Here is a 16,444-nt window from a genome sequence, read left to right as displayed (position 1 = left end):
GGGAAGTTATAAGAAAATAGATTTGACTATATTTCAAAATCACCTAAATTTTATGTTTTTTAGAGAATTTTGGAATATTTTAAGTGAGCACAAGTAGTGCTTTTGTCTCTATTTAAATTTAATCAGACATATTTCTCATTTTTTAGTATTCCTAAATTGTTAGCATAGTAATTGTTATTATCTTGATTATTTTAATTAATTAAAAGACTTAGCTTTTAAAATGGAATATTATGGAAAGTTTCATCACCTTAACATAATTTTTCTTATAATTTTCAGAAAAAATTAAGTCCGAAACTAGCTGGGGTCCGTAGGGCTCTGACATCTTGCATCTAAAGAAAACTTTGTGAATAAAAGTAGAGTAAAATATGTGCTTTAGTTGTCATCCCCAGTGCTTTAAATGTTTCGATCATTTTATCACATTTCAACTCATGATGTTTATGAAGATGAATGCAATTAAACTTTGTTTCTATAGTTGTTGTTTTTTGGTTGTTATTTATGTACTGATGTTCTGTAGGAATGGGAAGTGGTAGTGCTGGAAAAGAAGGGGGGCCCTTTAAAGCTCTTTTAAGACAACAGACTCAATCAGCGTTGGAACAGAGGGTAAGATTCACTTGATATTCTTTATTCTTACACTGTTAATATGACTTTGTTATCTTATGCTTCCGTGTACTTACATGTTTTCATGAACTGTTTTGGTTACACATCTATAATATTGCAGTTTTGAAGTCCAAAATGGATTTAAGATGTCAAAGTAATTTGTTTATGGATAATTACCTTTGATTTGGAATAATTACATAATAATAATAATTTTTGTTTTGTCATTTAATCTTTTATCAGAAATACTATTTTCGAGAATACCTATTGAATGCTGAAGTAATTTTCCATTACATTTATTATTGGAAAGGAGATGGTAAACATTTTTGCAGAAAAAAGTATTCAAGTAGCATTTTATTATATTAAAAATAATTCCTTAGTATATAAATATATTTGTTTGCTGAGATTACTTTTATCATTGGCCAATCTCTTAGGAATAAGAAATGTACAGATTCTATATTTCTAAAGATTAGTATAATGTGGTTATTCATTGTAATGCATCTATTTTAGTTATTGTAAGTTTGATATTTAGCTGTATTTGTTGATTGGGAAAATAAGCAGTTACAGTTTTTGGATGATTTCTCTCTCTCTTTTTTTTTAATAAACTTCATTGCTAAGGGAGGATCGCCTCATAGGTTCTGTAGAAGGCGGGTATGTTTCCAAAAAATGTGTGAGAGCCTATTTCTTGTATTGATAGCTTTTCTAGTTTTAGTCTTGATCATTTAAGTTTTATTTAAGCTTTTAGCAAATGTTGACAGCATTTGTCTTTTCATAATGCAAAAGTTTTTTTCTTTTTAAATTTAATAGCACTGTGAGGCTCATGTTCTTTTTTCTACTAACTAATATGGTGCATGTTATATATGTCATGTCAATAATTTTAAGACGTAGTTCTATAGCTTTCATTATGTCTGATTTGGAAGCTATAAGCATTCACAGAATTTTCTTTTACATGTTCTATATTACACTAGCATTTGGGAGAAAAAAGGTGAAAGAATAAATACCTGTAAAAGGATACATTTCATAAAACTAAAGTATTTCTCCTCTAGAAGTTGGTACAATTTGTTTTCTAGACTTTTCCCTCCTTATGCTGACAGTATCTGTGTATGCACTGTTTACTTAGACCAGGCTGGAGAGAGCAGAGCTGAACTAAGCAATGATGAGGCTTTAGCTCATTTTTTGCTTCATGCTCTATCAAGCAGCAGTTACCTTCCAGCCACTCTTGCACCTTGCAGGCAAACCTACAACTGCCACCAAAAGGCCCACCTAAACATTCAGATCAACTATTAAAACCAAGTGTAACAAAAGACTGAAAACATTGAAGAGGGTCAGAGTGAAGGTGTGTGTGTGCATTCACTTACCATTTTTTTTGGCCAGAATGCTCTTATCTTTTTCCCTGTTCCATTATTATGTTCTCTACAGAGTTTTTCACAATAGGAATATGCTTGCTTATAATCAAATTACCATTCCGGAATTCACAGTAACAGAAAAATGTGGATTCCCTTGAAATTCTATATAATAAGATTTTACTTGTATGTTGTGCCTGTGACTTTACTGTCTGTACCAAGAATCTTTAAAAACCATCTCACTTTAAGGGAAAACAATATTAAGCAATGAAAACCATTTTGAATTTAGTTTGGATAAAATTTGTGTTTTCAAATATGCATTTAAACATTCTTAAAATTTGGACACATTTACTCATTGGACATAGATTACTAAATAATCTTCATGTAATTAACAGCAAAGGTGTAGAGAACTATAGTTTCATTTACAACTTTGTCAGTCCTGAGTTGGCAGTACATCTACATCGTCTAACCTCGAAGTAGCAATTATTTAGGTTTATGAAACTACTTCTCTACCTTGTGTACAAAGTAAGCAGCAAAAGCATTATCATATTTGGCTTTCCTATTCACTTGTGACTGCCATTAGTATGGCTTTTGTTTTGGGAAAAACAAGAAGTATGAAGAATTTTCCCCATACGTGTTCAGATATGACTTAATTCTGCTAACCTGAACACTAGATTATGTCACTGACATGCTCTACTTATATAATGTTTCATATTCATTTCTATCTCTTGGTAAACAACCCTTAATAAATTATATGACTTTTTTTTTTTTTTCTTGAGGAAAGAGAAACTTTATTTGCCGAATCTCTTTTATGGATTATTCAAGTAGTAGTTATCAAAATTAAAAGTGTTATTCTTTACTCTCACGGAAGCATTGCCGGGTTTTTGGTAGATGAGAAATAGAGATAAAAGTTTTATTTAGATTTAACTTCCACCTATGAATTTTTTGATGTAAAGTAAATAGATATTTAATTAATTAATTAGGAGAGAGGCTCTCTCTATGATGCTCAGGCTGGTTTCGAACTTCTGGGCTCGAGTGATCCTCCCATCTCAGCCTCTTAGAGTGGTGGGATTAGAGGCATGAGCCACAGTGCTCAGCCAGATTTGCTTTTTCAATAAGACTTTTATTTTACCTGTGAGAAAATATGGAAGTACTTTTTTAGTTCCTTCAGTCAAGAAACCTAGTAACTTAGTTTGACCTAGGATTTCCCAAGTACATTTTATTAGAACTTTCCTTTTAAAATACCTGTTAGTGAGGAACACATTTTGGGAAACATTGATATAAGGTAAACACTTGAAGAATTTTGATCTTTTTAGAAGTGAGAGTAAAATTGTACAATAAATCATGGTAGAAATCTGTTATTGATTTTATATCTAGAAAGTTTAGTCTTTTGCAATAATAAAAAGAGTATTTGATTTAAAGAATAAACTATTTAAATATCTCCTAAGAAAAATCCTATTTAAATCTCTTTTTAAAAGAATACTCCCATTGTGCTCTCATAATTTTTCAACTAACCTGTCTTTGAGCACACACTATTAAATATGTTTATGCTGCCTGCCCTTGGCTTATGTCAGATCATCAACATGTAACTTTATCTAGGTACCCCAGGGAAAGCTACTTTAAATATGAAGACTTTCTGGAGAAAATTTCTTCTGCAATTCCTGAAATTCACATCTAGGCGTTGAAAGCAGGATGTGCTTGGGCTGATCTTAAGGAAGCTATTCTTTTTTTTTTTTTTAATTGAGATGAAGTTTTGCTCTTCTTGCCCAGGCTGGAGGGCAATGGCGTGATCTTGGCTCACTGCAACCTCTGCCTCCAGGATTCAAGCAATTCTCCTGCTTCAGCCTCTCGAGTAACTGGGATTACAGGCATCTGCCACCATGCCTGGCTAATTTTTGTATTTTTAGTAGAGACAGGGTTTCACTATGTTGACCAGGCTGTTCTTGAACTCCTGACCTCAGGTGATCCACCCACCTCAGCCTCTCAAAGTGCTGGGATTACAGGCATGAGCCACTGTGCCCAGCGAAAACTATTCTTTTAAACAGAAGAAAAATCTGTAAATTCGTCAGGTGTAATAAAATCAAATCCGTAACTCTAAGTGAAAGTGAAACCAGATGATAAAGTTTGTTGGTCACAAAGAATCTAGGAATACAAGGCCCTCTTGAGTTCAGTTTTTCGTATAAAAAAAATGGAGATAATAGTACTTCTCTCATTTGGGAAAGGTTATAAAGCACAGACTGCAGGGCCTGGCACATAGAAGTACTTGACAGTAGTTGCTAGTTATGGTGGTGATGATAGGTACTTAACAATCTGCTATAGATTTCAGCAGTAGGTCTTCTAATAAGAGAATTGTATGAAGACAGAGTTTTGGTTAAATAACAATGAGATTTTTTATTTATTATAGGTTAAATTTTGTGTTTTAGAATGAATTGGTGTGCCGAGTAAGTGAATTGGGGACACGTAAGGTGGAGAGTGAGTCGTGGCCTCTTTGGACAGCCATCGCCCTGTGTGTTTCTTTCTGACCAGCTCCAGTACGATGCTTCCCCTCATTTCTTTACCCCAAACAAAGAACTTTGGGGAGAAGGGTAAAGAACCCTGAATTGAAAAGTCATTTAGGTTCATTTATTCATACTTATGTAAAATCTTATATGAAAATATTTTCTAATACATAATGTACCTATTTAATTTCTTTAGAAGGGAAAAGGAAGTACTGTCTTCCATTTAGCTCACAAAAATGTTACTTTCAGTATCTCTTGTCTAGATATTTGAAAGATTTAAGTAGAAAGATTACATATAAAGTGATTTTTTATTCTGTGAGACCACCACATGCTTCAGATATTTTGAGGAAGTATTAAAATTTAAGTGATCCTAACACTGAACCTAACTACATTATTAATAATATAAGCTTACCTATACATTTCTCATTTAAAACTCACATTTATAAAGTTCAAATGGACTTGCTCAGTGACTACCAAACTGTTTTCCCAACTTCTTTCTTCACACTTATATTATTGTGTAATTACCCCTGTGTGTGCTGTGCCTAACAATAAATCCATTCAAATATTTTTATGACTCAAAACTTCATTTACATTCAAATTTCTTAACAATAAATATGAATTCATTATGAGGTGATCTTCTAGTTTGCACAGTTTTTATTAGATTTCCAGGAATAAAACTTGGAGGACAGAAAAAGAAGTTTAAATGGAAATAAGGATGCATTTTGACTAAACATATTATAATACATTTATTATAAGTGACGTACTCTCCTTCCATCCTCTTCCTTATCTTCCTCTACCTGTCTGCTGGGCCAAACCTAACCACTTCCATAGAGTAGTTTTTTTACTCTTTTCTTACGTAGCCTAGATTTTTCTTTCTCTTGTTTAAAGATTACTTCTAAATTTGAACTGAATTTATTTCTAAATTGTGTGTGTGTACACATGTTTTTTTATACTCAATCTTCATGGGTTACTGAGTTGCGCAGGACTGATTGCTTTTGTGCTAAATGATTCCAAGTTGCTGTGCTTTGTGATCATGCTTTTGTGAGTTTATATTTTCCATGCTTGAAGCAGCCAGTGAATAATTCTTGCTGCTTTTAATGTGCCTGCTTCTGGTGGTATTCTGTATCTCTTTACCAACTTTTATTTGTTGCATTTAATCTGCGGTGGTCTTGAAAATAAGATCATGATAAATTTTAGAATTGTTTGTTCTTAAGATAAAAATTTATAACTACTGTAATATAGTATGAATATGATCTGTGGGAATCTCTTATGAGTAAAGTATATGAGCTTTAGTGCTTGAGACCGTAACAGTTCTTTTGACTGTTGAGAGCCCTGTTTTGCTTATTTTTCTCAGTTATGCTCAATTATGTTCTAAATAGCTGAGGCTACTGGTAAGTGATTCCAGTTAAGTGAGCTACATTAATCTTGCAACCAGACGGGTCAAACATCAAGTTATCCTTACTTGCATCCAGTTTGTATAATGTGAGGGTCCTCCATGTTTCCACAGGAGCTCTGTTTTCTTATTGGGTGCTATTTCAATGAATTTCCTTTCTCGGCTTTTTCATTTCTCTTTCTTGTGTTTCTCTTTGTCTCTAAGTTGATGAATTTTATGTCTTTAAGAGAGAAGGAGAGAATAAAGCGTGCAAGAACTTGTGGAGTTTTATTGCCTTCCTAGCTATTATCTATGTACCTGTCACCTTTCCTTAATGTATCTTTATGCACTTGTATTTGTTCGTGCCACATTGGTGTTGATAGAGTAACCTCAGGCAATGATTCTCTACCCACCTCAACTTGATATTTGCCCCTATTCTCTTTCTCTTAACCCACACTGCTTAGCCTCTCACTTACCCTCCCTTGGTCCCACTTTCATTTAGATCTCTTGGCCCCAGGTTTTTAGAGTCTTTACCAGTGTCTTATACTGGGTGTTCATGTGAAGGGGGTGTCTATACCACTGAGAAATAGATAGTGGGGTAGAGTGATAGGGCAGTTCCCTCATCTTATTGAGAAGTTCCATCAGAGTTGGAGATTCAGAGGAAGGAAGAGTATGTTTTAAATATCTTAAATTGAAAGAACACTCTTTTTTTCCTCATTGAGAACTGACAAAATGGGTCTTTGGATTCTGTATAACATTGTATATATGGGGAAATGGATTTGAAACTCTAAGCATTTAATAAAACTTTTAATTACAAAGCATGTGTAATGTAGAATGGGTGGCCTTTTGTTTCAAGGGATGTAATACATTTGCTTACGACAAGCTTTTTAATCAGCAAATTTTTTACACTTTACGCACGGTAAGTTTATTTTTCCCCTGTTCTTTCCACTAGGAATTTCCATTTTTTACCTTGACGGCATTTCCTCCTGGATTCCTTGTACACGTTGGGGGTGTAGTTAGTGCACGTTCTGTGAAGCTTTTGGATCGTATCCACAATCCTGGTATGTTCTTAAAAAGTTTCAATGTTTCCTTTATTTAAATTGTGATTATTAAAATTGATTTTCATGATTTTTTAAAGCCAAATCTATCTGAAAAGAGAAATGAAAAGAAAGTATAAACTAGCATGTTACTTTAATATATTTGTAGTAATCTTAATTGTAAATAAACTAAGTGTATTTTAGTTACTTTTCTGTAAAAAACAAATCTTAATTTATTTTTGGTCACAATATCACTTTAAGGAAATCCTTAAATAACTTTTCTTTGACCCAGGGGAGATAAACATTTTTATAAATTGACCATTATGGCCATTAGTTTAAGATGTTAGTTCTTTTCATTAGCAGTAGCTCTTTATAGATTGCTTATTTTTGTTTTTCTTAAAACAGGTATTTTTAAAAATGTAATTGTAAAGCTGGGCACGGTAACATGTGACTGTAGTCCCAGCTACTCACGAGGCCGAGGCAAGGAGGATCACTTGAGCCCAGGGCAACATAGCCAGACTTGAGCAACAGCCTGTGTACACTGGCAGCACAACAAGACCTGTGTAAACACTGTGGGTGTCATAGGAACAGATAGGTAGCAGAGGGAACCAGATGAGTCCATGGGTCAAAGACCCGCTTCCTGAGCAGGCGACTGGAGCTGTCATTTCTTAGAGCTCATTGTGTAACTTGAACACACTGGGACTGTCTTTGACCATGGCCACCTGTCCCCTCCAGCCTGCCCAGGCAGCACTTAGGAGACACAAAACCGAGATTCCAGCACTGTACTGGGATTCCACTCTGTCATTGGTGGTGGAATCCAGCATGGGCAACAAAGTAATTGTAGACTTTGTCTAGAGTAGCTAAGAACTGAAAAGCAGACAAACAAACTAATATCTGGTCCCTCAGTTTCTTTTATGTAGCTATTTGTTCTGTTTAAGCAAACGAGTAAGAATAGTAGCTTACTTCTTTAAAACATAGGAACATAATTATAAAAGCAAGTAGGCATCAAAGTCCTACTGGATTCAGGCCCTTGGATCAGAAATACTCTGGTGATTTTTCTATGTCTAAAATAAGCATGATAAATAGTGGGAACTTTCCATATGGAATGTGTTCTTATATCTCTCATTGACTAGATGCTCAATCAACATACTTTAAACCTGAAGTTATATTAGTATTCTTATTTGGCATATAGACGTATATATTTTTGAAAATTTTAAATTGTCACATCCAGTGACCTCTTTGTGAGGCTTGTATTGACAGCTATAAAAAAAAAAGGGTGACCGGGCACGGTGGCTCATGCCTGTAAAATACTAAAAATACAAAAATTAGCTGAGCGTGGTGGCAGGCGCCTGTAATCCCAGCTACTCAGGAAGCTGAGGCAGAGAATTGCTTGAACCTGGGAGGTGGAGGTTGCAGTGAGCCGAGATCGTGCCATTGCACTCCAGCCTGGGCGACAAGAGCGAAACTCTGTCTCAAAAAAAAAAGGAAAAAAAGAAGGGTAAAATGCTTTGAAGTTATTGGACCAAAACATTGTAAATAATGACTATTTTTGAGGATACAGAGCATTACTATTTTTTAAATTTTTTTAAAAGTTTATGCCCTGTAGTTTGATGTCATTTGAGTTTATTTCAGAGAAGACTAGAATTCTCTGGACCCTGAATGAGATTTCAGAAAAACAGTGCAAGTCAGGATTATTTAACTCTGTAACTGGGCAAATTCATCTTTTAAGCACTGGTTTTCTCTTTTTTTTCCCTTCTTTAGTTTTTTTTTCCCTGTTTCTTATTTTTGTGGTCAATATAAGATGTTTTCTCCATTGTGGTATTTGTGTACAGTACTTAAAGAAAAATTCAGACTGATGCCAGTTTAATATATTGGGATCTTGAAGACTATGCCAAATTCTACATCTTTGTGTTAAGGAACTTGAATTATTTGAAAAATGCAAGGAAGTACCGAGTTAACATACCTGACATCAACCTTGCGAGCCAAGGCCAGTTACCTGTGTTTCTATGGACCATTGACTCAAATATTTTAATAGATGGCACCCACTGATCTAATAGTTCAAAACATGGTTTCAGGAATATATTTAATTACTGAATATCTTCTGCTTACTGAAAAACATTTTGGGCTGGACGCAGTGGCTCACGCCTGTAATCCCAACACTTTGGGAAGCCACTTTGAGGCGGGTGGATCACCTGAGGTCAGGAGTTTTGAGACCAGCCTGACCAACAAGGTGAAATCCTGCCTCTACTAAAAATACAAAACTTAGCCGAGCCTGGTGGCAGGCGCCTGTAGTCCCAGCTGCTCGGGAGGCTGAGACAGGAGAATTGCTTGAAACCAGTAGGCAGAGGTTGCAGTGAGCTGAGATCGCGCCACTGCACTCCAGCCTGGACGAGAGAATGAGACTCTGTCTCAAAAAAAAAAAAAAAAAGAAAAAGAAAAAGAAAAACATTTTGATTTTATTTTGTTGCTTCCATGTACTCTGAGTAAGCTATAGAGTCTGGGAGAACAAGTGAAGTTTACTTAAATAAGTTTTAAGTAGAGAGCTGTATTTAAAGCGTCACTACTTAAAAAAAAAAACTAACTGCATTTTGGGGTTTATTTTACCTGCCAGTTCATGCTACCTGTGCAAGAAATGTAAGAATCCAGGCCCAGGGAAGAAAAGAGTAATTCTTATTACAGAATGTCTTTTGGGTATTGTAACTACCAGCTCACCCATTCTCTGCCTTTCCTCCCAGTTTAGAGTATTTTTTCAGCTCACATGTAGAAATTCTCAGTTATTAATGGATTATTTCCCAAAAGGTCATAGACATATACATATAAGTGCTTTCAAATGGTATATGAGTTACATTTTCATTTTGTTTTATTTTTAGTTAAATACATGTAATTATTCTAATGGTTCCAATATTATATTATTTTCATTTAAAGTATCACATTCTGACTGGGCATGGTCACTTACACCTGTAATCCCAGCATTTTGGGAGGCCAAGGCGGGCAGATCGCTTGAGCTCAAGAATTTGAGACCGGCCTGGGCAGCATGGTGAAACCCTCTCTCTACCAAAAATACAAAAATTATCTGGGCATGGTAGCACATGTCTGTGGTCCTAAATACTTGGGAGGCTGAGGCAGCAGGATCACTTGAACCCTAGAGATGGAGGTTGCAGTAAGCTGAGATCATGCCACTGCACTCCAGCCTAGGTGACAGAGGGAGACTCTATCTCAAAAAATAAAATAAAATGTCACATTCTTTGGATTGTTTTATGTATTATTATGCACTAAAAAGGAACATTTTCTTAAGAACATTTACTAATCTCCAGGCCTCTTAAGTAATTATTTATGAAGAAATTTTAATATATTGAAGAAAAGCTGAATGTTGAAACAAAACAAAACTCTTAACATCTACCATAATGATGATGTTTTAATTTTGTGACAGTTACTCAGCTGAGAGAAACTTATGATGGATTGAGATGCATGTGCTAATGTTAAAAATGCTGTGTTTGCATTCTCAAATGAATTTTGCAGCTATTTTTTGACTAGTGAATATGGGAAATTTTTGTTTCATTCTCACTATAGAAGGGAAAAAATCTTATTTTAAAACCACTACCACCTGCTAACTATGGATTCTTATTTTGGAGGCTTTTTTAAAGAACATCCTCCTTTGGTAAATTTTGAGCAAACAGGTGACTGCAACAAGGGAAAGAATGGGGTGGTTTTAAAAATCACGGTAATTCAATAATTAGATTAGTTAATGTTAGATTACTATAGCATGCTCATTTCCCCTTTTCTATTTCTAGTTCTTATTAACTCTGCTGTCTGTGTCTTTCCAGTTCCTGTCGAGTGGTGTTGTCAATTGCGTTCTTGTTTGTAGTGTTTTTTGTTTTATTCCTACTATTCTGCACCTAAAACTGATCTACTAATTTGCTGTTTTGAACTCAGCCTTTGTCGGAATTATGGGTAACACAAGATCTTACAAACTGCTAGACTGGAATAGTTTCAATTCAGGTATTTTAATGGTCATTCAGTACTACATATGCTGACAAAAATTATGGCAGCTCAGTGAAGTTTTTAGAAATGTTCTAGATGAAGTCAGTTTAAGGTCAATTCAGTTATACAGATATATTCTGTGCTACGTATGTAATAACTCTTGTAATTTCAGTGGAAATGCAAATATAAAAATGTGTTAACTAAAATGAATTAATGAAAGCCATAGAAATACTATAAATTATCAATGACTTTTCTTAGGTGATTAACTTCAGAATGATCATTTAAAATTTTATTTATTATGTTTTGGATGGTTTTCTATATCAGGTAAATGATGTAGGCATTAGCTTTAAGATTAAGCAAGTATTTGTTAAATATAAGTATTTAATGTTTCATAAATTAAAAATAAAGTATATTTAAATGCACATTTAGATTTGAATAGAATATATTTAGTGTTCTGTAGGATACTGTAAAAGTGTAACTGTTAGTATTTTTATTTATAATTCTAGAAGTGTTCCAAAATAGATAACTAAGAACAGACTTGGGGGATTAACAGCTTTCTTAAACTTTCCTCCTTCCCTTTCCACATGTGAATATAATTTTTAAAAAGTAATTTTACATATGAATGTAGTTTGTAGCTTTTAAATAAACCAGACCAAGATAGCAAGTTTTACAGCTGATGATGTGTTTTAGAATCAAAAGCAATTTTTCTTTTTGATAAAAACATAATAATGTACATTTCTAATTGTTTATATTATATTTTTTAGCATGAAATAATACAACCATTTTGATTCAGTCAGAAGCTGGTATGTTGCCTAAAGAAACTTTTCAGTTATTTGTCTCAGAAAGTATATCTTACAGAAAAGCAAAGGCACCAAGGGGCTCAGAATTTTAGATAATATCTCATAATCTTTTCAATATTGTAAACTTTTTTTGTTCTTAGGAGTTCAAGATATAAGTTTTGATGTAAGTAATGCATGTTTGACTATGAAGTAAATCATATTCATCATGTAGATTTACCTAAATTCAGTCTGGTAAACCATATGATAAGTCCAACATTTACAGGTGCAGATTGATATCAGTCGATAAATCCATAGGGAAATTTCCTATCCAAGTTTTTACCAGCATGCTTGTCACTGATTAGAATTAAAACGATCATTTGTTAGTGTAATATTTTATAATTGGTTTTTAGTGAGAAATTGAAAAATACCTTGCTAGGTTAATTTCTTAAGAACTTTTAAAACATAGGCAGATTAGTATAGTGAAAAGATATATAGAAAAAGGACATTGAGAGCATATTCATCATTAATAATGTAGGGAACTGAAATCTTGTCAGGGCAAAGATGTTTAGGATGAGATGTGTGTTTGTCAAATCATAGAACAATCTTGGAAATGGAAATGGCAATAATTAAATCTTATAGACATAGTAAGGACGTTGTCCCACAAAAGCAGAATTATGGTTTGGCAAAGAGAAACATGGTTGAGGAAGCAGTATATCTTGCCATCATTTAAAATAATGTCAGGTAGAAAGTGTATGAAGAAAAAAGGTGCATATAAGTTATAGAATGTTAAAAGAACATAAATGATGACACCTCGTAGTATGCTTCTGATTAATTAGAATCTTTCTGGTAAGACCTAGTATATATTCAGAAACAACTGATTTTCATACTTGTTTAGGAAAAATAACTTGATAATTCTGAAGAAAAATTTGATATAGGTAAATATATGCAAATCATTCATGTATTCTTCTCTGTAATTTGAGAATATTTAGCCATTGCTCTCCTATGTAGAAAATCAAGAACTAACCATGTTAGGAAAAGAATTGTTGATACCATTTTTATTAGGGCTAGAATTGCTCATTCACACTGTATTTCCTGGCTGCTTTGTACCATGTATTACATGAAGCATCATCATTTTAATAACAGCCTTCCAAGAGAAAATATACACCACCATATTAAATATAATTAATTATTAGACATTCTTATTTCAGAAACATTAAAATATGGAAAGATGCGGGAAGATTATTATACAGAATGTTGTATAAAATATGACAGATCATGCAGGCTTATATCAGAATTTATTTTGTGCTATGCAATTTGCTAGGTGTTAGGGTGGAAAGTTTGCCAGTCCCTCTGCCTTCATGAAGCTCATATTCTTGGAGGATAGAAAAACATTAAATAATTTACTGTGTAGTATGGTGTGATACAATATAAAGGTTAAAGAAGAAGGCTTGATTAACTCTGTATGAGGGAAACTTACAGAAGTTGTAATTCTTGAGCTCAGATTTGAAGGATAGATGGGAGACTCACATAGATTTATATTTCAGTACCCATGTTTATATATACTTTGAGTGTGGTTCTGAAACTTCTAGCATTTGCAAAACAATGTGCTAGCCAGTACTCATTTGATGATGTTTACATAGTTAGTTCATGCTTACTAGGTTGCTTGCCACGGAGTACAAAATATCTTGGTTAGTTTAGCTTTTTTTTTCTGTCTCCTTTTCTCCTGCTTTGCTGCCTTAGTTTATGTTAACTACAATGTTAGAATTTTTTTTTTTTTTTTTGGAGATGAAGTCTTGCTCTATTGCCTGGAGTTCAGTGGCGTGATCTCAGCTCACTGCAACCTCCGCCTTCCAAGTTCAAGTGATTTTCGTGCCTCAGCTTCCCAAGTAGCTGGAATTACAGGTGTGTGCCACCATGCCCAGCTAATTATTTTTTTGGTAGACATGGGGTTTCACCATGTTGGCCAGGCTGATCTCGAACTTCTGACCTCAAGTGATCCATCTGCCTCAGCCTCCCAGTGCGGGGATTACAGGCATGAGCCACCACACCCAGCCCTAGAAATGTTTTTATAGAGCAGGAAGAAGGGAACTCAATATTAGAATTTATTTTTAAAATGTTACCTTTACTTATCATGCTGCTTATGTTTCTGGCTTGGTAACAGACTTTGAGAAAGGCCAGGCAGGTGAGTGTTGCTGCTAGGAAGCAGAATGCAGCATTTACATTACAGATCTTATGTGTGACATTCTAGGATTGGAAGTGCATAAGAATAAGGGTAGCCTATGCTCATATTTGCATTCGATCATTGACTATAGGGTGGAGAATGGGCTTAAAGGCAGTAAGACTATAGAGAGGGAGACCAGTTAGTAGACTGTGTGGTAACCTTGGCTAAATAGGTAACCTAGGTTTTGATGGTGAAAGGAGAGCTACATTGATCAATAACTTATTATGTGCCACGTAGTCTTTTAAGTGTTTTGTAATAGTAGGCCATTTAATCCTCAAAACAGAGCTCTGAGGTCAGCACTAATCCTGTTTTGTAGGTGAGCAAAGTGAAGTAGTAGTTTTCCAAAGGTGAATAATTAGAAAGTGGTTGAGTCACAGTTTGTACTTGCGTACTCTGGCTTCAGAAACTATACTCTTAACTATAGATTAATGAGATATTTTGAGTATAATAACAGCAGGACCTAGTAACTAGTGAAATGTGGCAAATGAAGCAGGCTCTTGTCTGCTTTAAAGACAAGAAAAAGAAAGGGGAATTATCCCACATACCTACAGCTCTAAAATTATACATAGCAATTGGGTTCTACCCTTTGGAAACTCAAGTTTATTTGAGCGTTGAGATGGGAAAATGTTTACAGAGCAAGTTTTAATAGTCCTAACTCAGTTTTCAAATGAGTGTGATCTTTTATTTTTTTCCCTTGAGTTACCACTAGAAGTATTTTTGAGTAGCTAACATACATAATTTTTAAATCAGTGATAATCTTGATGGTTGTGGATAATTTGCTATTTTTTCCTCTGTGGAGATTGCGTGTCAGCTTAGATTTTTTTTTTTAAGAAGTGTCAAGAAGAAGTAAAGTAGTTATATAGTGTGGTATCAAAATGTAATTATATATTAGTTGGAGATAGTTTCCGGATGTAGACAAAATTTGTGAGTTGATATTTTAAGTCCTGAGTTAGTAAAACAAATTGTTTAACACTAGATAGCCTTTTGTTTGTTTTTGAGAATATTTTTAAAAGGGTTTTAAATAGATTTTATTTTGGACAGATTATAGATCTTAGGACATATTATACTTAAGTTTTTCTCATTCAGAAACTTTTACTAGTGATAAGGCAAGCTTTGGATTAATGGTTCAAAATTAAAACATATTAGTCTTTTTTGTTAGCCATCAGAATTATAGTTTAGAAAATTTATTTTAGGAGCAAAAGTGAGTAGTTATGTCCTATAAAAATAAGTATGATAATTATTTTACAAAATATTTAATGGTAACAAAGTGTGAGTCAGATGATTATATAAGGATATATTTATAGAATGTAGATATCAGTCTGCTCATCTGAATGAATTTCTTTTTTTAAGTTTCAATTCAGTTAAGTTTTTCTTCATTGTGCAGTGCCTACCATGTGTTGAATACTGTGTTGGGTACTGGGAACAAAATTGTTAAGCCAGGCAGGCAGCCTGTCCACACCCAGTCTAGGGTAATTCTTACACTATTTGGTGTGTGCATATGTGTGTCTTGGTTAAATGGAGATAGGTGGTAGGCTGTCTTGGAACTTTAATTCTACTGATAATCTCAGCAATTATCATTTTCTCTGAGAGATACTTATAAACAGATGTACAAACTATACCTAAAGTAGTTATACAGCTTTTGGTTTTCAGTATTTTAATAAGGTTTTCAGGAAGTAGATAAATAAGTTCAAGATGCAAGATGGCATAAATACAGTATGTGTGACATGTGAGCTTTTCTATATTACCAGTAACTTTAGAATAATGAAACTCCAGTTACATTGTGTGTGTGTGTGTGCATGCATGTGTGTAGTGAAATTTCACAATTATGGAGTAGATTACACATTTGACTTTCTAAATTTACAGATAGTAAAGACTCCAGTTTGGTCCAACATGGATTATATCTTAGTTTCCTCCTAACATCCCAAATGACTACGTCTTGATGTTTGCTCTGTATTTGCACATGACTTCCTCTATAATGAGAATCTTCTTCCTAGTCTACTGATCCCCACCCAGTTTGAGGTTATATACTCCTTTGAACCTGAACTCTCTAATTTCTTTTTCATTAGGGGAAATTTATCTTCTTCAAGAGGTTAGCAGTTGGAATGTTACTTTCAGGTATTTGGGAATACAGCTTTTTATACTGTCCGTTAACATGATAGATTATCATTGTCTTAACCTTTATTTGATCCAACCTAACATTTTATCTCCTTTTGTTGATTTATAAATTAGATTGAATAACTGTCCATTTTTAAAATAATTTTTATTGATACATAATATTTGTTTATGGGGTACATGTTTTATTTTGTTACATGCATAGAATAAGTAATGATCAAATCAGGGTATTTAGAGTATCCATCACCTTGAGTATTTATCATTTCTAAGTGTTGGGAACATTTCAGGTTCTCTCTTATAGCTGTTTTGAAATATACAGTACAGTGTTGCTAACTATAGTGAATCTGCTTTAAAATATTAGAATAATTTCTTTTTTCTTTTAACCATATTAAAAGAATCTGCAAGGCAGAGTTATTCTCTTCCAGGGCTATATAAAAATGGACTGAACTTAACATTTCAGGTAGTTGGTGTTTCTTAGTTGCCAGTTGTGTGATTGCCTAAAATCTC

The 16,444-nt window shown here is 34.0% G+C and overlaps 1 protein-coding gene across 6 annotated transcripts in view; it reads left to right on the top strand.

The window, feature by feature from the left end:
* C2CD5 (C2 calcium-dependent domain containing 5) overlaps window positions 1-16,444 on the top strand; it is a 95,188-nt gene that overhangs the window by 31,299 nt on the left and 47,445 nt on the right. For 4 of the 6 annotated variants that reach the window (XM_011955198.1, XM_011955206.1, XM_011955219.1 and 1 more), the window contains 2 exons: window positions 515-600; window positions 6,760-6,868. In XM_011955198.1, the coding sequence (XP_011810588.1) occupies window positions 515-600; window positions 6,760-6,868 (195 nt within the window). Of the gene's footprint in view, window positions 1-514; window positions 601-1,212; window positions 1,246-6,759; window positions 6,869-10,777; window positions 10,844-16,444 lie in introns of all 6 variants that reach the window. The other 2 variants (XM_011955181.1, XM_011955191.1) reach the window with 2 other exon arrangements.

This window comes from Colobus angolensis, unplaced genomic scaffold (genome assembly GCF_000951035.1).
Source record: "Colobus angolensis palliatus isolate OR3802 unplaced genomic scaffold, Cang.pa_1.0 Scaffold11, whole genome shotgun sequence".
NCBI classification, from domain to species: domain Eukaryota; kingdom Metazoa; phylum Chordata; class Mammalia; order Primates; family Cercopithecidae; genus Colobus; species Colobus angolensis.
Note: the sequence above shows the minus strand (reverse complement) of the source record. Positions and strands in the feature narration are given on the sequence as shown.